Source organism: Danio aesculapii, chromosome 24 (genome assembly GCF_903798145.1).
Source record: "Danio aesculapii chromosome 24, fDanAes4.1, whole genome shotgun sequence".
Lineage (NCBI taxonomy): Eukaryota > Metazoa > Chordata > Actinopteri > Cypriniformes > Danionidae > Danio > Danio aesculapii.
In genome coordinates, this window is record NC_079458.1 from 19788823 (window position 1) to 19815185 (window position 26363).

Sequence of the window (26363 nt, forward strand, 5' to 3'; positions counted from 1 at the left end):
TCTCAAACTTGTTTCTTTTTCGACCTGGTTGTGATATTGAGGACACGTCAAACAGACACGAGCGCTCTTGCCAAATTTCCACTAGTTTTTCCTTTATTTCTTGGGTCTAAAAAGATGGAAAATAAGCACTTTTAACTTCTCCCCCAACTTCCCGCTGGCATTCAGATACTCATACTAGTGGATGCTGCTCTTTTGTTGGTTGCTGGTAATTGCCATTATTTTGGTAATTGGTTGTTTTCAATCAGAACACATGTCACATGGCATCATTTTGAATCGTCGACAGGTCCAGATATTTAACATGCCAAATATCTCACGGGTGTCGGCGACTCATCTGCGATTCTTTCAGATCGCGTCTTTGATAGTTCACACTGTGTGATTGTTACCTGCGTGAAGGAGCACCGATTTGACTGTGATTTCAGACATTTGTTGGCGATTTCTCAAAACCTGTCAGCAACTCAGCATTAAAGAAGGGCTGCCATTCCATAGCGGCAACAAATTGATAGATTTTGATTAAAAACTAAAAACTAACAACTTGCCAAAGTTTTTTTTTTTGAGGGGGGGGGGGGGGGTATTTGTTCATCTTAAGACTAACAATGTGTGCTAGCAAAATAAGCATTATAAATGTTGATTTCATCAGGTCTTTATATAATGGCATAGTTGTTGGTGTCAGATGGGCTGGTCTGAAAATTTAAGAAACTATTTTCATGCACAACCATCTCTACACTAAAATATCTGTAAACTAGCAATTTTATGTAGTTTGTGATTAATGTGCTTATTACAATTTTTCCCTTTTTATTTATGCTTTTGAATTGCATTACGGGACATTGATCTTTCTTAAAACCACGTTTAACCCCTAAAAAGTTCAAAAAAGTTTCTGTTTTCAACATTTTTAATAGTTTAAAGTGATATAATGTCTGGATTGGTGTTGTATATTGCAATACATGAACGTTGTGATAAACTGCCAGTACATTTTCTGTTATTTTACAGACTTATTTCTCTCTATATTATTCTCTCTCTACTAAAATGTCAATAAAAGTCATTTTGTTAAACCGTAGAGTTGAATTTTCAACATCACAAGTCGGCAGAGCAAAGATCAAGGTCCCATAATGCAATTCACAACTGTAAATAATTGGAAAACACTTGTGAATCACTAAATAGGGAAACTGTTAATTAATTTATATTGTTTGCAGTGTAGGGTTTAAAGAGAGTTTTCAGAAAAAGAGAAAAGGAGCAGCCGCTCTGTTTGTGGAAATGCCTTGTTTATGCCAGAGGTCAAGGGTGAATGACCAGTTCATCTGTTAGAAAGGTAATGTCAGTATCCAGTAGTTTAAAGTTCATGGTTTTGTCATTTGAAAGTATTTGTCTAATAGCTAAAAGTCAAAGGTGATAGTGATAGACTATGCTGTATTTGCCAGTTGTTTAGCATATTAGCAGTTCCTTATTGTCATAGAAATCTCTGTCCACATGTTTCCTGATCTGATTAGTCTCAACAAAGACTATAGATGTAGACCTTTTCGATGTGGTGAAGTCATTGTTTATCAATGTGTGGACGTTTTTGAATTCTCGAAAGCTTTGAAAATTGAAAAAGTGTAAATTAGAAAGTACATTAAGATCCTTGTTATTGTTTACATCGCTCAAAATAATCCATTTAAAGACGGTTCACTAGCATTACTAGGAAAGTGTAATGCTCTGTATGGCCGCCACACCAAAGGAAGTCCCGCTTGTTTGTTACAGCAAGACCTACGACTACTTTGTGCCTGCTTTGATTTTGACAGGAGAAAAAACACCATATTACATCCCACCAGATATTGTGTCCTTCCAGTGTTGTCCTCCAGTATTTGCTCAGGTTTTGTTTCCATTGTTTAGAAATGCATGTTCTGGTTGCCATTGAAACAGCTATAAAGGAAATTGGTGTCTTGCCAATATTCGCATTTGCACAGTAGCTGGAGAAACTTGAATATTATGTGTTTGAAATGTAATTAGAGATTAAGATACAACAGTAATGGGACAGGTAACTTCAGATTTTGTTGCTAATTTAAAATATATAATTTCTTTGCAAGGTCAGCAAACCGATTTTCGAGAGTATTCCTTGAGTATTTCTGCTGCAGCATTCAGATTGGAAGGTCTGATTTTGGCATAAACAACATGAAACTATGGACCTATCCTGCCTTGTATAAACTTTAGGCTGCTGATTATGCATTGTTCAGAGTTATATTTTCTTGCCATATTTTGGGCTCCTTTGTACCAACTGAGCATTGTTTAAATGCCATAGCCTACCTGAGTTTTATTGCTGACCACCTCTATCCCTTTATGACCACACGTTATGATGGCTATTTCCAAAAAGACAAGATCGAATCAGTTCAAATAATTCTTGAACCCGATAATGAATTCACTAAACTGAAATTCTCTACACAGTCACCGTATCTCAATTCAACCCATGCACAATGGAAATACATGCTTCAGCCTACATTTTTGCTGAACATAATATACTTTCTCAAGGTACGTTTCAGATAAAAAAAATAAATAAATAAAACAATTAGATGGTCATGTCTATATTTTTGCGAATCTGAAATGCATTACTTAAGGTCCACTTTTATATCACCTAGTGATTCACTGACTACCCAAGGCAAGGCAAGTTTATTTATATAGCACACTTATAAACAATGGTAATTTAAAGTACTTTATAAACAGGAATAAAAGAGGCAAGTATAAGAAAAAATAACAAAGAATACAAATGTTTAAAAACAGATTAAAATATGTTAAACAGGTTTTAAAAGAATGAAAAAGACGTAATAGTGCGATCTGTCAGACAAAGCACAGTGCTCATTCAGTAAAGGCACAGCTAAACAGATGTTTTTAGTCTTGATTTGAATGTGCCTAATGTTGGAGCACATTTGATCATTTCTGTTAGCTGAACAAGAGAATCTCTTTCTTAAACCCAGCCAATAGTGCTTTCAAACGCAAATGATACAGAAAAGTGCACTGCAGCAATGTAGTTTTACCTTAATTTTACAATACTTTTATTTCATTGTGGAACCATTTTTTACAGCACTTGACCCAAAGTGCATCCAAAGTACAACACATAAATAATCTACCGAGCAAACTGACCATGCCAAAAAGTTGTTCGTATGGAGGTAGACAGGTGATGCAAAGTTCATTTTTTTTAGGTATTTAATTGGGGTTGTGCATAGAATTCCATGAAACATTCCTTTATTTGTTTATAATGTCCTTGTAACTATCATTAGTGTGGAAAAAAAGGTACAAAAGTTGATAGGGTCAAGTTTTTTTCTCTTTGCATCCATTGCAGTGTTTTGGGTTTTTTTTTTTTTTTGGGGGGGGGGGGGGGGGTGTTGGTCATATATGTCTTGTATATCTCCATTTTCCCTGGTTTTATGCTTTATTTATATTTTGCACAGAATATTGCTACTTAAAACTAAAATATAAAAAAATATTTTAAAAAGTTGATAGAGTCAGGTGTACTGTATGTCGAAGTACATCTTTGCAGTTTTACAAAAATGTAGGCTGAAGCAAGTATTGCCTGTGTTTTCTCAATCCAAGAGTGCATTTTAGTTTGTAAAGGAACGGGAGATTTAGAGAGGCCAGATCCTTAAATGAGGCCTTTCAGAAAATGTGAGAAAAGAGCTAATGCTGTAATGAACATAAAGAGAAAAAAATGAAAGCCATTTCAAGTTGGATGTAAACCTGACCTACAATAAAAATATCCAAGGTCAAACCAAACCAAAATGCCCCTAAATGAACTCGAATTCTGACAGACCACCATCCCGCCACAAACACATGAAACCTCCAGGCAGCGAGAACACACCGTTCCCCTTCGCTGAGCAATCTCTTATCCTGACAGACACATCGATGGGTGCTGAGGAACATCCCGGACCGAGCTCTATAATGTGTCGCTTTGCCCACTCAGCTCTGTGGAGAAGGTGCTGAAGAATTACAGCCCACGGAGACGGCGACGGATGCCATGCTGACCTTTAAAGATGAGAAAAGGCCACGAGCTCACTGCCTGCACCAAGATGACTTTAGAAGTGTGTCTGCGGAAATAGAACAAAACCCAGAGAGCATGGCCAATTCGCAAAGCCTGTTTTGAAAATGTCTTTAATGATATGTAATTATGTTTGTTTTTGAGTCAAGCTCGCCGGCGTCAAAGCGGATTTCAAATTACTAGCTCTAATTTTGTCTGCACATACTAATAATTACCCTCTCACATAGTCTTTTTAATATATTTAGAGGGTTCGACGAAAAGGTAACACACATGGATTATAATGAAAGAGAGTAATTAGATAGTACGACGAGTCCCATTATGCTAGCTGACTAAATATCTGTAAATAATATCGAACAATAGACGACTCGTTCATATTTGTGTCTGCATGCTGCCTTGAGGCAAGTAATCGAACTGCTGCTTCAGCTGACGTCAAGTCAAGTCAAGGCCTTGAAGGACAGCCAGAGCTATGGATGCATTGTAAAATCTGCAGTATTGCTTATTATATACAGATCCCACATTGATTATGTTATTTATTTTATTTTATTTTTTATTTTTTGGTATAGAGCTCACGGTCTATTTAGACCCCTCTGGGCAGGGTTAGCGAGGATTTTTAAAAACCTAACCTGTTCTCTTCAACCCAGCTGAGCCCTGGAAATGTCACCGGGGATGGTATTAAGCAAAGGGCAGCAAGAAAGAGATTGCTATTATTAACATTTGCAGAGCCCCGTCTCTCATCTCATCAGTGCATAATGACAGTTGTTCCAGTAGATGTGTGTTTCGCTCCCTCCGTTGAAATGAAAGGTGTCAATTGGATGAGTCTGGGCCACCTGAGGCGCGATTCTTCATGTTTTCGGGTCGTGTGATGGATGAAGCTGAGAGAGGAAAGGAACACAAGAGAGGAGAAAGGCGAAAACAAGAGGTTTGGGAAGCCAGACACCTCCCAAGGCTGTGAACAATGGCCTTGTGCCCAGGAAGCATCTGTGAATTTTTTTTTCAGCTTTTTGCTTTTGATGCTTCTAGCTAGTATGTGAGGAAGTTCTGTGTTATGGAGTTAAATAGTGTTTAATAATATACTCAGTATTTAATAATGTATTGAGTTCATTGTGTCCTGCATGCTGTATTTTACTTTGGTTGCTTATTGTAGAATGTCATGATGAATTAATGACTTTTATTTCAAACATTTGAACTGCACAATAGATCATTTCAGCATTGATATCGCAATGTGTGTATCTGCAATAGTCACATCGCAAGATATGAAGTGTTGAGTCTGAATTGTTGTTTACTGGGAGCTACAGAATTGTATTTAATTACTGTATTTACTTAATTACTTAGAATTTTTGTCTTTTTTTCTAGTCCAAATATCTACATTTCAAAGTGAAAACGAGATTATTTTTCTTGCCCCCGCACAGATTTGTTTGTTTTAAGGTAAAACTTGAAAAGGAAACGTTTTTAGAAAATATTTTTTTAGATATTTGGACTAGTAATGAGTAAAGTATGAAAAGCATTATTTTTTGCATAGTGGTTATTCAATTTCTGTATTGGAATGCTGTTAGACTCCACAGAAAATATAGTGCTATTCAAATTATCTTGTGAAAATATCCCATATTGCCATATTGCCCCATATTGCCAAAAAAAATTAAATATCACAATATCGGATTTTTACAATATCATGCAAGGCAAGGCAGGTTTTCACATTTCATACACAATGGTAATTCAAAGTGCTTTACATAAACAAGAATAAAAGAAACAAGAAAATAAAAAATATTAAAAGAATTAAAAATTATTAAAACATATACATTAAAACAGATTCAAATAAGTTAAAACAGGTCATAAATAAATGAAAAAAAAAGAAAGACGTAATCAACGCTGGCGCCGATGATGCTGGCCGCCTCAATGTCGTGCTTGGCATTTGTTTTTGTGTTTTTGTTAGTTTGTCTTGTCTTGAGTTACATTCCTACAATTAGTTTCACCAGAGACAAATTGTTGGACATTCGGGCGCACACACCATCAAATATTTTTCCAAACTTGGACTTATGTGATGTTTTGTTAGACATTGTAGTCGGCGGAGCTGCAGTGCTGCTCAAACACTTTCAGGTGCGCAGACGAGGAAAGCGTGCAGGCGCGCTTGTGAAACTCAGACAGCACGGATTTCGGACCGCGTTGCCTAGCATCCATGTGGCAAATCTCCACTCTCTACCCAACAAAATAGACGAACTCATTCTGCTCTCTCAGACAAACAGGGATTTTCTGCATTCAGCTGCTCTGTGTTTCACGGAAACCTGACTGAACGACACCATACCGGACAACGTGCTTCACCTAGCGGGCTATCTGCTGTTCAGAGCGGATCATGACAAAGAATCGACACGAAAATCGCACGGTGGCGGAACGTGCTTTTACATCAATGAAAGGTGGTGTACAGATGTAACAGTTTTAAAGAAGATGTGCTGTCCAGATCTCGAAGCACTGTTTATTAACTGTAAGCCTTTCTACTTCCCGCGTGAGTTCTGCTCGTTCATCCTTGTCAGTGTTTACATTCCTCCGCACGCGAGCCTGGCGATACAGAAACTAGCTGATCAGATCACAATGATAGAGCAACAACACCCGGACTCTGTTTTAATCATTCTTGGGGATTTTAACAAAGCAAAACTGTCCCGTGAACTACCAAAATATAGACAGCATGTTACATGTCCCACAAGATACAGTAACATATTGGATCACTGCTATACCACAATAAAGGATGCATACCGCTCCGTCCAACAAGCCGCTTTGGGACACTCTGACCATTGTTTGATTCATCTCATACCAACCTACATGCAGAAACTGAAAACAGCCAAACCTGAATTAAGATCTGTGAAAAGATGATCTAACGAAACAGAGCGGGATCTACAAGCCTGTTTCGACCTCACTGACTGGAGTATTTTTGAAACTGCTGCAAACGATCTGGATGAGCTCACAGAGACTGTAACATCTTATATCAGTTTCTGTGAAGAAGTGTGCATTCCTACCAGGACTCAACTCACATACAACAATGACAAACCATGGTTCACTGTAAAACTCAGACAGCTACGTCAGGCCAAGGAGGTTGCTTACAGGAATGGGGAGAGGGCCTTGTATAAGCACGCCAAATACACACTGGAAAAGCAGATCAGAGTTGCAAAAAGGAACTATTCTGAGAAACTAAGGAGTCAGTTCTCTTTCAGCGACTCAACATCCATGTGGAAAAGTTCACAAACTACAAGAACCATCCCCCAGCACTGTAGACAACGAACGACTTGCAAACGACCTGAATAAGTTTTACTGCTGGTTTGAGAAAACCCCCCACACCCACTCTGAACTGTTGTTTACGCCACCATAAACACCTCCACCATCCCCCGCCTACCCCATGCCTGCACTTCAGTTCAGTGAAGATGATGTGCACCAGGTCTTCTGGAAACAGAAGAGGAAAAAAGCACCAGTGAGTGAGCGGTGCATGACTGGAACTTGTAGTCCATATAGTCCTTTAGCTATCTGTGTGTTTACCAGCAATCTGCCAGGATTAGATGGGAGGTGAGTGTGACAGTGTTCTAATACATTTAATTTAATGTCTGAAAATAAAACACTTTTTGTTATTCACCGTTTTGCCCTAAATGGCACTACTATTTTAAATTCAGAAGAAATGTCATGAGTAGTTTACAGGAAAAAAAGTTAGTCTCACTCAATCACATAAATGTACACTACAAATCCAGAAAAACCAGACAATTTTCAAGGAGTATCTTAATTTATTTTTCATTAATTTCAATATGGCTAGATTACCCAACAGGCACCTTGAATGATTCTAAAACTGTCCTATAATCAATTTTTGGTGTGTTTTGTTAGATGTCAATTTGATGTCGTATTGACATCAAGATAGTCGACTGGCATCAAATCAATTAACATTTTTGACGTATTTTTAGATGCTGATTTGACCGCTAACCTGATTTCGCCAAGTAGAACATGTTCCCGCATTAACATCTATGTTGTTCCTGGAATAACGTTCCAATCAGCCAATCAGATTTGAGGGATACGTTTACAGTTTATGTTACAGTTAGGTTTATGCACATCTACATGATTGTTATCCAACTATAATTCCCCTTTGATTTTGGGAGGAATTTGCAGTTATTGTTGGGTTAAGGGGTAGGTAATAGGTATGGATTACATTTTCTAACAAAAATGATGTTCCAGGATCAACATAGATGTTAATCAAGGATTGCATGGTACTTGGCAAAATCATGACGTGCAGATTTGACATCAATGTGCCCTGCTGGTTAAAGGTTGAATTTATCATTCATAAATAAATTATTTGAGTTAATGCATTGCATTTGTGATCTGAGATAGATCATATGTATGCCTACAGTAAATAGATTTTCCAAACAACATTTAAAAATTGCGAAGCATAAAAATGAATGCTTTACCATAATAAAATCCATTTAATTCCTATAAAGTTACCGAAACTGATGTAGTTAGACAGAAGTCTTTGAAGAAGTGCAGACGCCTCCCAACTCCATCTACTAATAAGGTGCATGTGTTTGTGAGAAAGAAGCCCAGAAGCTCTTGGCTTGATTAACTCAGTATGACGTAGAGCCGGACTAAGATGAAGTGAAGTTCTAGCCTGAGAGAAGAGAGAAGTTGCTTATGCCATTGATCTGGAGCCTCAAGCCTCACTCATGTTGTGCTGAGAGGTGTTACATTCAGCCTGGCAGCCTCCTGAGATGCAATCCCACAGTCATCCCTCCTCAACGCTCTCCGCAAGGAAGTATCAGGCTAGTCAATTGCCTCAGCGACCCAAGGGAGCCAACGCAGCAAGAGCAACGCTCCTGGCTCCATCCGCCTCTGGGAGTATAATAATGAGCGTTTGCCATTGGCTTGCTTCAGTGCACATTTCCACACCAGAAGTTTTTTTTTATTTTTTTATCTGACTCTTAAGCAGCATTATTGAGAAATCACGAGTAGGCAGGTTGCCATTAATGACTCATCCTTTGCATGGTCTGCTTGGTCTTTTCAGTCTTGGTCTGAGTCAGAATCAGCGCTTCATGCATTCATTTGGAATTAATGGAATTAATAGAGTTTCTGGGGCTTAAATGATGTGCATTTACCTTTTACACCTCGAAAGCATCAATCCAGCGCTCTTGGGACTGATAAAGGGAGCGCAGTATTCACATTCAATCTCAGTCTTCCTTGAATGTATTGTTTTCAAATGGCTTCCAAGGCTGTATCTATCCTTTCAGGTGTCTTTTTATTGCAAAGCCAGCCCAACTACACACCATCGTAAAGCTAAAAGTTTTATTTATTCATCTTGTGATAAGCTAAAAGTAGCATTTTAAACAGTGTCAATAAAAAGAAATCAGTCTCCCATACTGAAGAGGTATTTACCAACATTTTTCAAAATATCTTCTTTTGTGTTCAACAGAAGAGGGAAACTCAAATAGGTTTTGAACAAGTGAATAGCGAGTAAATGATAGAGATTTAATTTTTGAGTGAACTATGCCTTTTATCCCTATCCCTTTAAGGATTTCAGCTGTTTAAACTTGTGTTTTTGTTTATCTAATGACACTGTTACTTTTGTTTTTTAGCTTAGTACAGCATCAAAGATAAACAACTTATGAAAACAATGGCATATTTTGACACTAAATTTGCACTACATATATTCTATACCAGAGATGCCCAAAGTAGGGCCCACAGGCCAAAGTTGGCCCATTGTTACCTTTGATTTGGCCCTCCATCCCATCTAAGAAGAGAGTGAGAATGATGGAGAGGGTTAGGGAGAATGCATTTCATCATATCTAATTTGACAATCTTTTAGATTGTTTGTTTTATTGTTGAGATACAAAACAGCAAATTGAAATTAAATGCTTTCATTAAATGAATCTGATTTTTTAAAACGTAAATACTGTTACTTGACAGATAGCGGATTATGCAGAAGACATTGGTGAACAAATCAAGGTAAAAACTAGTGTAACTCTATTCTGTTATAAATGAGATTGTTTTTGTTTTTACTATAATAAGTTCATTATAAAATGTCAAAAAAAAATACTGTACTACTTCATATAAAGCAATGTTTTATAGTTATTTTTAAACATTATTAATAAATTATGAAGTTAACCATAACAACTATATTTACCTTGGAACCACTAGCCTCAATCAAGTTTTGGCCCTTCATAAGAAAAAGTTTTGGCACCCCTGTTCTATACAGTGATGACTACTTTGTCGACTACCATTACATTATACTTTCTACTTGTGGATTTACTCAAAATGGCTTCAAAAAAACATATTTGCAATCATATACTAATTTTTGTCAGTCTGTCTGCATTTTATGCATTTACTTTTAGGTGTCTTTTATTGCACAGCCATACTAACCATGGAGGATCAGGAGTGCCGGTTAGAAATAATATGAAGGATCAAATTGTCAGTTTAATAATTGAGGCATTAAAATGTGTATAAATAAATCACAATTTAAATGGACAATTAGTGGACTAATAAATAGACATATTTAAATGTGCTTATTTAAATTATGATTTTAAATGTCATCTAATAAAGCAATAACACAATGCATTTATAAATAATTTTTAAATGTACAAATAGATAAAACGTTTTATAATATGTTTATTTAAATCATGTTTTAAAACACTTATTACTCAAACAATTAAAAAGTGTATTAATGAATCATTTAAAATGCATTTAAATGCACAGTTTATAAAGCTTTTTAAAAAGGTATTTGACAAACGCTTTTCTCTGTCTATCTGCCACTTGCTTTTCTTTTCCTTTTGCTACATGCTTTTCCTGAGTTGAAAATAAATCGAGTTAAAAAATGCCATTGGACAGTCCACACGTAGGGGCAAACAATCAATTTTCGCCTCAAGTTGAGCTAAACCCTCTTTCACTTGTAAATGAAACACGCACAGTCATTGGACAGAGACAAAACCATCGCTCATTTAAGCGAGAGTTTACAGATCAGCGAAGCGACTCAAATGTCAGGACAATATGAACATGTTTGGAGATGATTTGTGGATTATTCATTAGCTTTAGCTGATTTCTATTAAGGAAATTCTCATCTGGATCATCACTGTCTGTATAGAAAAGTTTTACAGTTGAGGGGTGATGTTACTGGGGTCTGGCAAGTCAAAAGCACTGTTAAAAATGTCTATTTATTTGTCCATTCATTTTTTATTTAAATTGTGATCTATTTATATACATTTTTGTCCTTCAATTATTTATTTATTTTTTTTTCGACTTAGTCCCTTTTTTTAATCTGGGATCGCCACAGCGGAATGAACCGCCAACTTATCCAGCATATGTTTTACGCATGCCTTTTCAGCTGCAACCCATCACTGGGAAACATCCATACACACTCATTCACACACATACAGTACAATTTATCCTACCCAATTCACCTTTACCACATGTTTTTGGACTTGTGGGGGAAACCAGAGCACCCGGAGGAAACCTACGCTAACAGGGGGAGAACAGGCAAACCCTAGAAACGCCAACTGACCCAGCCGAAGCTCGAACCAGCGACCTTCTTGCTGTGATGCGAACATGCTACCCACTGTGCCACCGTGCAGCTGCTTCAATTATTAAATTGATCTTTTGATTCTTGATTTTAATTCTAACTGGCATTCCTGGTCCTCCATACCTAACCGGCCATCATCATGAAGCAAAAAATTGTATTTATTCATCTTTTGGTAACCTAAAAGTTCAACTAACACTTAAAACAGAAAAAAGAAATGACAAAGTCTACCGAAGAGGCCTTTACCAGCATTTTTCAAAATATTTTCTTTTGTGTTCAAATGAAGATGGAAACTTTGATGAAGTGAATACTTAGTAAACAATAGAGATTAAATGTTTGAGAAAACTATACTTTTTTATCCCTATCTCTTTTTTATTTTTTTTTATTTTGTGGTTTGTTTACCCAATGGCACTGTTGCTTTTTTAGCTTATTACTGCATCAAAGAAAAACTATTTATGAAAACAACCGCATATTTTTACACCAAATTTGCATTACATATATTCTGTCACAATCACCAGCGATCTACAACCAGAGATCGCTGGTAAATACACTCACATTCACATGAACTACAAATCCGCTATGTTATGAACTACACCACCCAGTCATGCAACACACACACACAACCGGTTCCAGATCCTGACTGATTATACTCTCACAGCTGAAGTTGCTCAAGGACTGATTCATGTACTATAAGTACTGTTTAAACACACACACTGTTGCTGAATCTTCTGTTACCAGGGATGTGACACTGACAACAGGGGTGAGGATCCAAATGCAGGGTTTTATTAACAGGATGGTCAGGCAAGCAATGATCAATGGAGGAGCAAACAGATGTATAAGGGTAATCCAGAGTCATAGTCAAAATAACAGGCTGATGGTCACAAGGCAGGCAGCAGGCATGAATTAACAAACAACAAGGCAAAACAAAGATTGGTACATGGCAAGACTAGGCAAGGAAAACGCGTTGTAGTATCACAAAAAACAGATAACAAGATTCAGCAACAACTGTATGTTAGTGTGCTGTATTTATAGTGCAGTAATCAGTCCAAAAGCAGCTTCAGCTGTGAGTGTCTAATCAATGGTGACTTGAAGAAGGTGAGTTTGTGTTGCATGACTGGGATCTGTAGTCCATAAACCAGCAGATTTGTAGTTCGTGTGAGTGTTTACCAGCAATCTCTGGTTGTTAGATCGCTGGTGATCATGACATATTCTATACAGTGATGACTTCTTTGTCGACTATCATTACATTATACTTTATATTTGTGAAAATACTCAAAATGGCTTCAAAAACAAATAAAACACAGTTTGATTTATCAATCTTTCTCCATTTTATTCACATACTGTAGCTTTCAGGTGTCTTTAATTGCACAGCCATTACAACCGCCCATCATCATGAAGCTAAAGGTTTTATTTATTTATCTTTTGGTAAACTAAAAGTTCAAGTAGCACTTAAAACAGTGTCACCAAAAAGAAATGACAAAGTGTCCTATGCTAAAGCGGTCTTTATCCAACAATTTTTTAAATATCTACTTTTGTGTTCAACAGAAGAAGGAAACTCAAGTTTTGAACAAGTAAAGTGTGGGTAAATGATCACAGGGATTTCATTTTTGAGTGAACTATGCCTACTGAAAAAAACAGCTTAAACCAGCCTAGGCTGGTTGGCTGGTTTTAGCTGGTTGACCAGCCTGGTTTAAGAGGGGTTTTGGCCATTTCCAGGCTGGTTTCCAGTCATTTCCAGCCTGGTCTTAGCTGGTCAGGCTGGGAGATGACCAGCTAAAACTGGTTTTAGCTAGATTTAGCTGGTCATTTTCCAGCTTGACCAGCTAAGACCAGGCTGGAAATGGCTGGAAACCAGCCTGGAAATGGCCAAAAATTTTGTGGTTTGTTTATCTTATGCAGGGGTGTCCAAAGTCAGTCCTGGAGGGCTGTTGTCCTGCAAAGGTTAGTTCCAAACCCAATCAGACACACCTGGGCTAGCTAATCAAGCTCTTAAGCTGCGGTCACACTGAGCTTTCCTCCCATAGACTTCCATTCATACGCACGCGAATGTGTCAGACCGGAAACGCAAGGTCATGCGTCAAGTTTCGCATGTCGCTGCGGTGCAAAGTTCAAGCTTGGTGAACTCTGACCTGCAAAATCGCATCACTTGACTGCATGAGACCAATTGAGGATCAAAATATGACCTCTCTGCACAGAAATTTAAAACATGGAGCAATCGCTCGCTTTTTTAAAATGTCTAATTATTTTGTTTAATCCCGCCCCTTTTCGCAGTGCCGTACGACAGAATTTCGCACACACAAAGCCCAGTGTGACCGTAGCGTTACTGTGCTTTCTAGATACATCCTTGCAGGTGTGTTGAAGCAAGTTGGAGCTAATATCTGCCAGACACTATCCCTCCAGGACTGAGTGTGGACACCCCTGATCTAAAGACACTGTTTTGTGTGTTAGCTTAGTGCAGCATCAAAGTAAAACAATTTATGAAAACAACGGCATATTTTCACAGCAAATGTTTCTATTATATATATTCTATATAGTGATGGCGACTTTGTCAAATACTATTACATTATACTTTATACATGTGAACCTACTCAAAATGGCTTCAAAAACAAATAAACCACAAATAGTTGGAATCTATTAAGTTTTGTCCGTCTGTCTCCATTATATGCATATACTGAGCTTTTAGGTGTCTTTTATTGCACAGCCATCCTAACCGCCCATCATCATGAAGCTAAAAGTTTTATCTATTCATCTTTTGGTAACCTAAAAGTTCAAGTAACACTTAAAACAGCGTGAGTAAAAAGAAATTGCAAAGTCTCCTACTGAAGAGGTCTTTAGTCGACAGGCGACAAGTGCAGTTTTTTCACCGTCCTGTGCCTCGCTTCACGCCCCTTGGAGCCTTCAAATACCTGTCCAATGTCATTATTTGCAACAAGCACATTAGGTGGAGAGTGGTGATTTCTACTGTCTGAGTTTCTGCCGTGTTGGGAAAGTGGGGCAGCTTTGAACTGCACTGAGTCGCAAGGACCGACCCTTTGATCTGCTCCTCACCTTTCCAACAAAGGGAATGTCACGGAGGGGCAAAATGGGATGTCAAGGGTGGTGTTCTCTGTCTCTGTTAAAAAAAAGTATTTAGGTCAAACTAGTTTTCAGCCATTCTCATTGTTACCTCGCTGTATATCTGTTGCCTGTTGCCACTGATTTAGCTCGCCTATGTTCGGAAACCTCATAAGACTTTTCTGTAATAGTGATCAGTTGTATTGATTTTGAGTATGGATTTTAAAAAGTAAAGTTGCAGTTCTATAGAGGACAAAAATGACAATGTCAGAAGATATCATAAAACATGATTTGAGGTTTTTTTTTTACGAGCATCAGGCCTGTTGATAACCGCTACAGATTATTCAATTTAATTTAATAGTAAATGATTAGATTTTAAAGGTATAGTTGAGCCTAAAAGGAAATTACCTCACCATTTATTCTCTCTAATGTGGTTTTAAATCTTTATGAGTTTATTTCTTCTGTTAAACAATAAAGAAAATATTTTGAAGAAGGCTGTTTGATGGCACCCATTAACATCCATAGTAGGGGAAACAAAACCTATATCAATGGACACTAATTACCAACATTTTTCAAAACACCTTTTGTGTGAAAGAAACTCAACGATGAGATGAGAAAATTATGATGAAGATTTCATTTTGGGGTGAACTATTGCTTTAAGATTTCAGAACAATTTCTGAAAACAACAGCATATTTTTGCAGGTGAAACAATTCTGTCTCCATTTTACATCAGATACAGTGATAGCTGTATGCATCTGACCGTTTAATAGACTTTCATTAGTTAAAAAATGTTTAAATAATAAAAGGTTAAATAATAAAACATTTTATTTGGATGTTACAGACATTAGTAACTAGACAATAAACTAATAGTATTTTTATTTAGATGTTAGTATCAGTATGTTATATTAAGAATATATAAGGTAATATGCTCCAAAACATTAGGAAGATATAAACAATCAAAGCTTGCAGTTTGTCACCTTTGTCATCATCCTGCACTGTCTCCATTACCCTAGAGGTCCCCATGTTACCGCTCTGCCTTAGTTCTTTCTCGTGTGTTCTTGTTTACTTAATTTTTATCACCTGAACCTTGTTCCAGTCTGTGTATTTAAGTTATCACTTTTTCTATGTTCCTCGCTTGGTTTTTGAGTCAGTGCCCTGTTAACTTATCCAGCGTTCCTTGACCTCCTGATCTATGAATAGTAAAACTCTTTTGTTTTCCCCTGTTGCTTGCTGTCTTATTGTTTGTTTGTTTTCTCCCATCGTGAAGTTTTCTTTGTATGTTTATAATATAACAATGGTGTCAGGACTTTTCATCTTGATGACACTGACACTTTCATTGGCATCAATACTTGCTTTTGAAGAATGAGCTATCCATTTTGAGAAAGTGACACGCTTTTGCAGGTTATCAACTAGGTTTTGCAGTTTGTACTAATTGTTTTGAGAAATGTATTAACTGTTGTGCAAATGTAAATAGTGTTGTGAGAAATGCACCAAAGCCACTGAGAAAAACTGTAATACAAGTAATATAAATGGAATTTAGATGCACTAAATCATCATCATTATCATATGACCTACCCGCATCAAAAGGCAAGATATGGTAACGCTTTATTTTGATGGTCCATTTGAGTTTTAGTTAACTGTCTGCTTAATATCTGTTGATACTGCTCCTTCAACAGACATTTAACTGACTATAAGAAACTTTGCAAGTGCATGTCAATTTATACTAACCCCAACCTAACAGTCTACTTATAATCTAATTAGAATTAGTTGCCATGTAGATGCAATGTAACTTAATTTTAGCAATAATAAAATGAGATGATCAGACACTTAGATCTCAGCTGTCTTTTTCAGTGGCATCAGTTTATCTTCTGCCCCAGTCACACATCACACAGCTTTTCTCCACAGCTGCTGAACTCAAGATCATTCCCCCATTGATCTCTGTACCTCCATCCGCTCATTGATTTCTGTAATGATTACACACCAGGAGGCCTTAAACCACACTGACAGAGTAACAGTGGGCTAATGTAGCGTACATAGATCCTGAGGAAAGCATATTGTGTTGTGTATCTAGTAGACCAAATAAATGAATTAGCGCATGCTATTATAAACTTTTCTCTGTCTCGCTCTTCATTTTTCTAGGACGGCTACTCACAGTATCACTTTGTTGGCTCTGCCTCAACAATAGAGAGAGACAGGCAGAGGCCGTACTCGTCCTCACGCACCCCTTCAGTATCGCCGGTCCGGACGTCCCCAAACAACCGATCGGGTGAGTGTACATTTGTGACCTTTCATAATGAAAATGGATCTCATGAATTTCAGATCTTCAGTTTGGATTTTAAGCTGTTACACACAGTAGCCTGAGTCTCTCTTTATTGATTGACACTTTATTAAGACTATTAAACTGATGGCATAGGTGGTTAGTTAGTTAGTTAGTTAGTTAGTCACTTACTCACTCACTCACTCACTTACTTACTTACTTACTTACTTACTTACTTACTTACTTACTTACTTACTTACTTACTTACTTACTTACTTACTTACTTACTTACTTACTTACTTACTTACTTACTCACTTACTTACTTAGTCAGTGTTGCAATATCTAGCCAATTCCATGCGTGTTCAATAAAAAGGTCAGGAGAGGATTTTCTTCAATGTCAAAATATTAGTAATTTTATAAGATACAAATGAATGATTCAGTGACAGGGCTCTGGGTTACGTTACACCAATGCAAAACAAGAATTACAATAAGGAGGTTCGCAACAAATCTACATTTCCCTGACTCCAGTATTTATACAAAAGTGATATTAAAAGGTGGAGTTTTGGTGGAATTCGCCACTTGTCAATCATTCTGCTGTCAAAAGAAGAAGATTGGTTAATCTGTTGCTAGTCAAAACATTTTCGAATGAACATAAAATGTATTAATCTTGTTGTTAGTCTAAACATTTTTTCTAATAACGAGACAAAAGTAATCAAATTCCTTTTCCCAACAACAGATGGATGAATGACAGACAGACAGACAGACAGACAGACAGACAGACAGACAGACAGAAGTTCAGTTCATCATAACAATAAACGGATTCCATAACTTCTTTTTGTTAAATGTTTTAATTAAAGTAGTGCTATATTTCTTTTAATATGGCAAATACATTGTGTATTGGGTAATTTGGTACATATCGAAATAATGTTCAAAAACTTTTAAATATTCTGATTTTAAATTTTACAAATAACCATAATATACCTAGTCAACAAGCAGCACACTTAAATGTAACATTTTAAAGGATAAACAATTTTTTTTTTATTATCAGATTTTTTTTACTACAATTTTGTGCCAAAAAAAATCTATAATAATAATAATAATAGTAATGCTATCAGTCCTTTATTTTTAGTTTACATCATTGCAAACAAAAGCAACAACTATACTTAATAGGAGACAACAAAAAGAATAACTGTTAGCTTAGCATCAAAGTACAAGCTTTTACTCCAAACTCGCATGTCAAGCGAGTGTGTAAAATAACTTATTTCTTTGAACTGCTTCTTTCCACATAGAGGCAGAGAATGTGTTTTATATTATTCTTTACTGTTTCTCAGTGAAAACGGCGAATACAGTTGAGAGGTGCTGTCCTTGGTTCTGAAGTCCAGGATCTTCAGCCTGGATTTAAAACTATTACAAGCAGCAGCCTGATTCTCTCTTTATTGACACTTTATTAAGCCTGCTAAGCTTATGAGATAATAAAATGATTTGATTGAATCACTGCTATATCTTTTAAATATGCCATATTAAATACATATAAAAATTAATGTTCGAAAGCTTTTAAATGTTCTTAATTTCAGAAATAATAACAAGTTAGCGAATAATAAGAATATTATATAAGACATTATTATAAACATTATAAAAGAGAAACAATTTAGTTTATTTTTTGGTTAAAAGAATATAATAATAATAATAATAATAATAATAATAATAATAATAATAATAGTTAATAATACTTTACTACTTATTTATGTGGTTGGCAACCGATTCACATCATTGCATATAAAAGGACAACTATACTTGACAGAGGACACTAAAATGCTAACTGTTAGCTTAGCATCAGAGTAAAAGCTTTTTCTCCAAACTGCTTTTATAATGTCAAGCAAGTGTATCAAATAACTTCCTATTCTTTGACCTGATTCTTCCTTCATTGACACTTTATTGAGCCTACTAATCTGATGAGATTATAAAATGGTTTGATTAAAACACTGCTATATTTCTTTAAATATGCCATATAAAATACATATAAAAATTAATGTTCAAAAGCTTTTAAATGTTCTGATTTAATATTTCAGAAATAACAAGTCAACAAATAATAAGAGTCAACATGTAGCATATGTAAACATTATGTAATGTATACAATGTAAACATTAATATAAACATTATAAAAGAGAAGCAGTTGTATTTTTTTTTTCGTTAAAAGAATTCAATAATAGTTATTAATACTTTACTATTTATTTATGTATTTGGCAACCGATTCACATCATTGCATGCAAAAGGACAACTATACTTGATAGAAGACACTAAAATGCTAACTGCTAGCTTAGCATCAGAGTAAAAACTTTTAATCCAAACTTGCTTTATAATGTCAAGCAAGTGTATAAATTAACTTCCTTTTCTTTGAACTCTGGTGGCTTCTTTTCAGATAATGGGGTAGAAAATGTATTTTATATTATTCTACACTTGGCGACGCAGGGGCGCAGTAGGTAGTGCTGTTGGCTGACAGCAAGAAGGTTGCTTGTTCGAGCCTTGGCTGGGTCAGTTAGCGTTTCTGTGTGGAGTTTGCATGTTCTCCCTGCGTTTGCGTGGGTTTTCCCAACAGTGCAAAGACATGCGGTACAGGTGAATTGGGTAGGCTAGATTGTCCGTAGTGTGTGGATGTTTCCCAGAGATGGGTTGCTGCTGGAAGGGCATCCGCTGTGTAAAAACGTGCTGGATAAGTTGGCGGTTCATTCCGCTGTGGCGACCCCAGATTAATAAAGGGACTAAGCCGGAAAAAAAAAATGAATGAATGAATTTTACACTCGTCTCCGTGAGAACAACAAATACAGTTGAGAGGTGCTGTCCTTGGTGCTGAAGTCTGGGATCTTCAGTCTGGATTTAAAACAATTACAAACAGCAGCCTGATTCTCTCTTTAACCCTGATAGAGGCCTATTAAACTGATGGGGATTTCTCGGTGCATCTGGAGACTCAAGGTTAATGATCCGCTCTGCTATTGGGGTTAGTGGATTCATGGCCGGCTGGCTGAGGCTCTAATACCTTTTCCGGTGGACTTAGCGTCTCGCTGAAGCAGAAAAGTACTTTGCTGAATTCAGCTTCTGAGAGGGCCATCGGCGGAGGACGCTGAAAAGTACAAGGGGGAATTTTAGTACCAATATAATTGGTAGGATGGTGAAAACAGTGATGAAATTAATTAATTGTGTTTATTTTTTTATGCAGTTATAATAGAACATACCATACAATATAACCTTTTTACTGGATATCAGGAACACTGTTACACTGATGTTCATATCACAAATTAATTTAAAATAAAAAAAATGTATGCAGTTTCAATTATAATATAATATAATATAATATAATATAATATAATATAATATAATATAATATAATATAATATAATATAATATAATATAATATAATATAATATAATATAATATATAAATCGCTAAAATATAAATGGCTTCACAACAACTCATGAATGTCCTTGAGTGGCCCAGCCGGAGCCCAGACCTAAATCCTATTAAACATCTCTGGAGATCTGAAAATGGCTGTACACAGTTGCTTCCCATTCGACTTGATAGAGTTTGAGAGGTACTGCAAAGAGGAATGGGCAAAAATTCCCGAAGACAGGTGTGCCAAGCTTGTGGCATCATATTCAAAAACACTTGAGGCTGTAATTGCTGCCAACGGTGCATCAACAAAATATTGAGCAAAGGCTGTGAATACTTGTGTACATGTAATTTTTCAGGTTTTTTATTTTTAATAAATGTGCAACAATTTCAAAAAATCTTTTTTCATATGTCATTATGGGGTATTGTGTGAAGAATTGAGGAAATAAATGAATTTAATCCATTTTGGAATAAGGCTGTAACATTAAAAAATGTGGAAAAAATGAAGCACTATGAATACTTTCTGGATGCACTGTATAATATAATATAATATAATATAATATAATATAATATAATATAATATAATATAATATAATATAATATAATATAATATAATATAATATAATATAATATAATATAAAATAATATAATATAATATAATATAAAATAAAATAATATAAAATAATATAATATAATATAATATAAAATAAAATAATATAAAATAATATAATATAATATAATATAATATAATATAAAATAATATAATATAATATAATATAATATAATATAAAATAATATAAAATAAAATAATATAATATAATATAATATAAAATAATATAAAATAATATAATATAATATAATATAATATAATATAAAATAATATAAAATAATATAATATAATATAATATAATATAAAATAATATAATATTTTACTTTTTACTGTATATCAAAAATATTGTTTCGCTGTTAGATGTTGATATCAAAAATGAACATATGCATATTAGAACAGTAACATCATCCTATATGTAAATAAATACACACCAAAAAAACAATGATTTATAGTTTTTATTATTATTATCAAAAGCTGTCCTCTAGAAATGTTTATTTCAAGGCTTCTAGTCGAAATTACCAGTGTTGGTAAAAGTATACAGCATGTATAAAGTCATAAGTAGCAGTATTTGATCTAATTTATTAACAGTATTTTGATATTTGTCTATTTGTTACCATCATTTTGTGCTATTATCTAATGCTGTACTGTATTTATTTATTTTTGATTAAGAAAACAAGCTAGAAAAAATTGCTTGTTTCAAACTTGTTTTATCTGATGTTATTTAGAGCTGCTCCCGCTTTGATCCAAAGTCAAAATTTGGTGTTCATTAAAACAGATGTGAAGGCGCAGAGTGGACCATTTATTAATTTTTGAGATTCTCACTGAAAGATCCAGACCATAGTCATTAACTGAATGAAATTTGTTTTCATTGCAGCTGTGATGCAGTTGACTAGCGTGTAGGAAATAAAACGTAAAGCAGTGCTCCTATGATTTCTACACGCTCTCTGCAGCTTTTGAAGATAAATTGATTTATTGTCTGCTTGATTTTCAGCTGAACCTCTGATGTTTATCCTGTGGCTCGCAGCTGGTTTCTTGTAAGTTTGTTGTCTTCTATGGCCTGAGTTTCAGTGTGGGTCATGAAAACGGTGAACAATGTTTTTTGATGTAGATTTAAGATCGAGATTAATACAGAAAAGCAACAAAACTACAGACCACTAACACCAGTACCATTGGTAAATTGAAGTAAAGAAGTCTGAGAAAAAATCGTCATGATTTAACCTCTTGATCTTTTCCTGAAAATATTAACAAACATTTGAGATAGTTGAGTTTGTTTTCTGGGATGCTTCTTGTTGCTCTTTCAGACACTTTGATGGTGACGTTGGATTGTAGTTTTGAAGACTTTTTTTTTGTCCACTCGAAACATCCTAACAGTGATAAAGATTAACACATCCTCTTTCAGGTTCTGTTAACACTAGTGCTTTTTTATTTGAAAATATATTACCATTACCAGTAGGTGGCAAGTGTAAATGGTGGGAAAATATGCACGTTTAGTGAGTATGAATGGTCATGTGTCATATGTTGTAGGTCGTATAGTATGGACAGAGTTTTTTTTTTTCTGAAATACAGTAAAAATGACATAATGGAAGAGGAGTGTTTTCATTCTTAAGTGCGTTTTTTTTAAATAGTTTCCTCATATGAATGAGCCAGTGAAGATGTGCTAATAATTGCAACACTTATCATTTATTGATAAAAGTTTGCTTTGTTTGCAGTTGTTAGTTTTCAATAAAATCTGATTTATTTTTGTGAATTTTGTCAATTAAATGTCAAAAGCTTGAACAATAAATACATGTTTTCATAGCCTTTTCTCGTATTTACCTAGTATTAGTGGAGGGCACTGAAAGTTTGGAATTCAATAACTTCACAATTCACATTTATATGTAATACTATGACCTTGCAATCGACATTAGAGCTGTATAAGTAGTAAAAATATTTTAGTGTATGCTCGTTATTAGCAAGTTCTGGCTTTTTTATTATTATTAAACTAACAAGCGTAGCAGTTGAGCTTAATACATGGTTGAGGTCTTATGAAATGCTTTTACTGAGATAAATGCTTTTGTTTCCCCCCCCTCCCCCCCACCCCATATTCACCTTTTACTTGTTACTAAAAATGTGTTGATATTTACAGCAGTCTACATATTTGAAATGATTAATTATTTCAATATCATTTAGTAAATTCAACAGTTTACAGATTCACTGACATTCAAATGACAACTAAAAACCCTTCTTTTCCAAGGTCACCTGAGCTCCTGTGAATAATGCCGAGACCCTTTCTTCTATACCCCCCCCCCACCTCACCACATGCCAACCCCAAAACTTTATTAATTCTGAGTGTACCTGAATCGCTGAATGCCTCCTCAATTCTAAGTCACTTTGGACAAAAGCTAAATGACTAAATGTAAATGTACAGATGAAGGGTTGTCTCTTTTTTATAAACAGTATACACTCAGTGGATGTAACTCAACAGATAAGACTTGGATTTCTAACAACTGAATAAGTACAAACACAACCTCACTTTATGTAACACTTGAGTTTTAAAAAAGCAGCAATAAGGTTATTAATATAACTGGATGTGCCAAGTTTGACGCTGTTTTAAAATTAGCTCACATAACCTGTTGCACCTGAACAGAGTCTAATTCTCTATTAATGCTCCCAACTGCAATGTTGCTTGGCAACCATAAACACGAGCAACGTGACTCATAGAAACTGATTCACTCTCTTCATAATCAACAAATTTACTGAGCGCTCATCTTCAAATCTGTTTCACAAAAGCATTCATCACACAGTATGCAGAGCAGGTTGTTTTGGGGGTTTTTGGTCTTTGGCGCATGTATCAGGCATGATTATATGCGATGAAACCTATTTAGAGACTACATGGAAATTCTGTAAAATATATCTGAATTTAAAAAGGGACTGAGACGAAAAGAAAAGGAATGAATGAATATCTGAATTTAGGATTTATAGACTATTTTGAGGAATGTAAACAATAACATGGTCCTAATATATTTACTGTTTTACTTTTTTGGATTTTCAGAAGCTTCGAAAATTAAAAAAGTCCACATATTGATATATAATATTATGATAACTGTTTTAACATGAAGATATTATTGCATTGCCTCTTGCTACAGCTATGAAATAGCATGATAAGAAGCAGGAAATGTTCATGGGCCAATGAAATTACCACATTGAAATGGTCTATAGTTATGTGTTTGAGTAAAATATATATTTTTGGTTTTATTCCATAAGCTATTTATGCATAAAATAACAAAAATGAATGTCTATATAAATTTTAGACTAAAATGTAGGGATGTCCAGATCCGATTACACAGTTTAAGACTCAGAATGGATGTTACCTCCCGATCAGGACTTGAATGCAGTTATGCAGTGGCACAGAGTTAGACCTCTTTCTTGACTTAACACAGAAACAGCAATGCGTGCGGCATGGCATCACTTTGCTGCAGAGACGCTATTAGTTTAATGCCGGCAAAGTAGAACATGAAAGCAGCTTGAAGCGGAAAGTATGTCTGGAGGTATTATAAAGTTGATGGCGACAACATTGCCATAGCAAACTGTGAGATATGTAAACTTGGGATTGCCTGCTGGGTATTTTAAGTTGAGGTGCTTTTTGTTTTTATATTAGATTTTTTTATATTTACTGTTGCACTAAAGTCCAAAAGTGAAGAATTGAAGTTATTTATTACTTGATTGTTTAAGCTACCTCACAGAAGTGCTCTGTTTGTTAATAGAGTTGTCGAATTCTAAAATGAGGTGAATTAAAAAAAAGAACATCCTGGATCTGTTTCTTAGCTTTATTCTCTTTTTTATGTATTATAGAAGTATCAATCAGGTTTCGGTATCGGTAGATACTCAATCAAATGGCTCAGACTCGACGGCAAAAAATAAACTGATTGGGACATCCCTAGTAAAACACCAATGTTTTAACATCATAAAAGGTAATAAATCAATATTTGGTGGAATAACCCTTTTCAGTCACAGTATTCGGAAACATTTGTTATTTTGACCAGTTGTCATTTTATGAAAAAATAAATAAAATGCTTGAAATGACAATAAATTGTCATTTGGATTCTGAAAGAAATGTTTTGTGAAAAAAAAAATTCAATTTTACTTAAATCCATACATAATAAATCTAGTAAACCCAGAGAATATGTTTTCCTAATTGTTCCATGTGTATGCAGCTGAAGTCAAAATGATTAGCCCTCCTGTGAATTTGTTTTTCTTTATCAAATATTTCCCAAAAGATGTTTAACAGAGCAAGGAATTTTTCACAGTATTTCCTATAATATTTTTTCTTCTGCAGAAGGTTTTTTTTTTTTTTTTTGCTTTGTTTTAATTTGCCTTGAATAAAAGCAGTTTTTAATTTTAGAGTTAATATTATTAACCCAATGGACCCTTTTAACAAGATGTTATGTTGATATTAGGATGCATTTAACGGTCATCATAAACTTAAATCTTTGAAAGTTGTTAATATTTTGAATTTATTATTATTATTCTTTTATTTTATTTTATTTTTTTTAAACGTATCAACATTTACATGCATTTGTGAATGTATTATATCATCTTAGCATCAGACTACAAAAAACGAATTTCTAATGCAGAGTTTATGGGGCTGAGAATAAATCTGACGTTATTCTCTCCTTTGGCTGCTGTCATCAGTCTCACACAATTTTTTTTTTTCTTTTTCTGAAAGTCTTGATAACGCCATCGTGGAGTTTTTCTTTTATTATTTCAGCAAATAGGATTGTAAAAAAATTATTTGTTGTACTCTCCTATACACTGTGTTCTAAGTTTACCTAGCTATGAAGCCTTCTGCTACTGAGAATCCCGGAAATGTGAAAAGGGTTCATAATTAAGCAATATTTTTTTCGATTGTCTACGAAACAAATTGTCATACAATAATTTACCTAATTATACTATAACTCGCCTTATTAACCTAATTAACTTGGTCAGGCCTTTAAATGTCACTTTAAGCTGAAAACCAGTTGAAAAATATCTAATAAAATATTATTTACTGTCATCATGGCAAAGATAAAAGAAATCAATTATTAGAAATGAGCTACTAAAATTATTATGTTTAGAAATGTGTTGGAAAAATCTTCTTTCCTTTAAACAGAAATTGGGGGAAAATATAGGGGGGGGGGGCTAAAAATTCAGGAGGGTTGTTATTTAGGGAGGGCAAATAACTCTGAATCAACTGTATGTAGAAGAGCAAATCGTCTTTTACTTTATGGCTTACAGTGTTTGTCTTTTCATCTCTTATTTTTTCCATCACATTATTAGTGTCAACTGACCTCACATTATAATGATAGACACATTTCGGTGTGTTTCTGAAGCTGTTGCTCAGTTAAATTGGAGCTCTGCCTGGTCAGTGAATCCACATCAAGGGTTTTGGCATGAACTTCAATGCCACTTTGTTGACTTTTATAATTTAATCATGAAGCATGAAGGTAGTGCTTCCAATGCCACCAGTCAAGGTCTTCAAATATACTTTAATAGGATGCCAGACCCTAAGAACATAAC

General features: G+C 35.1%; 1 protein-coding gene across 1 annotated transcript in view; it reads left to right on the forward strand.

Annotated features, from left to right (window-relative positions):
- Positions 1 to 26363, forward strand: part of ctnnd2a (catenin (cadherin-associated protein), delta 2a) — a 644499-nt gene that overhangs the window by 594066 nt on the left and 24070 nt on the right. Inside the window, 1 exon segment of the mRNA XM_056450831.1 lies at positions 16716 to 16842. Coding sequence (XP_056306806.1) covers positions 16716 to 16842 — 127 coding nt within the window.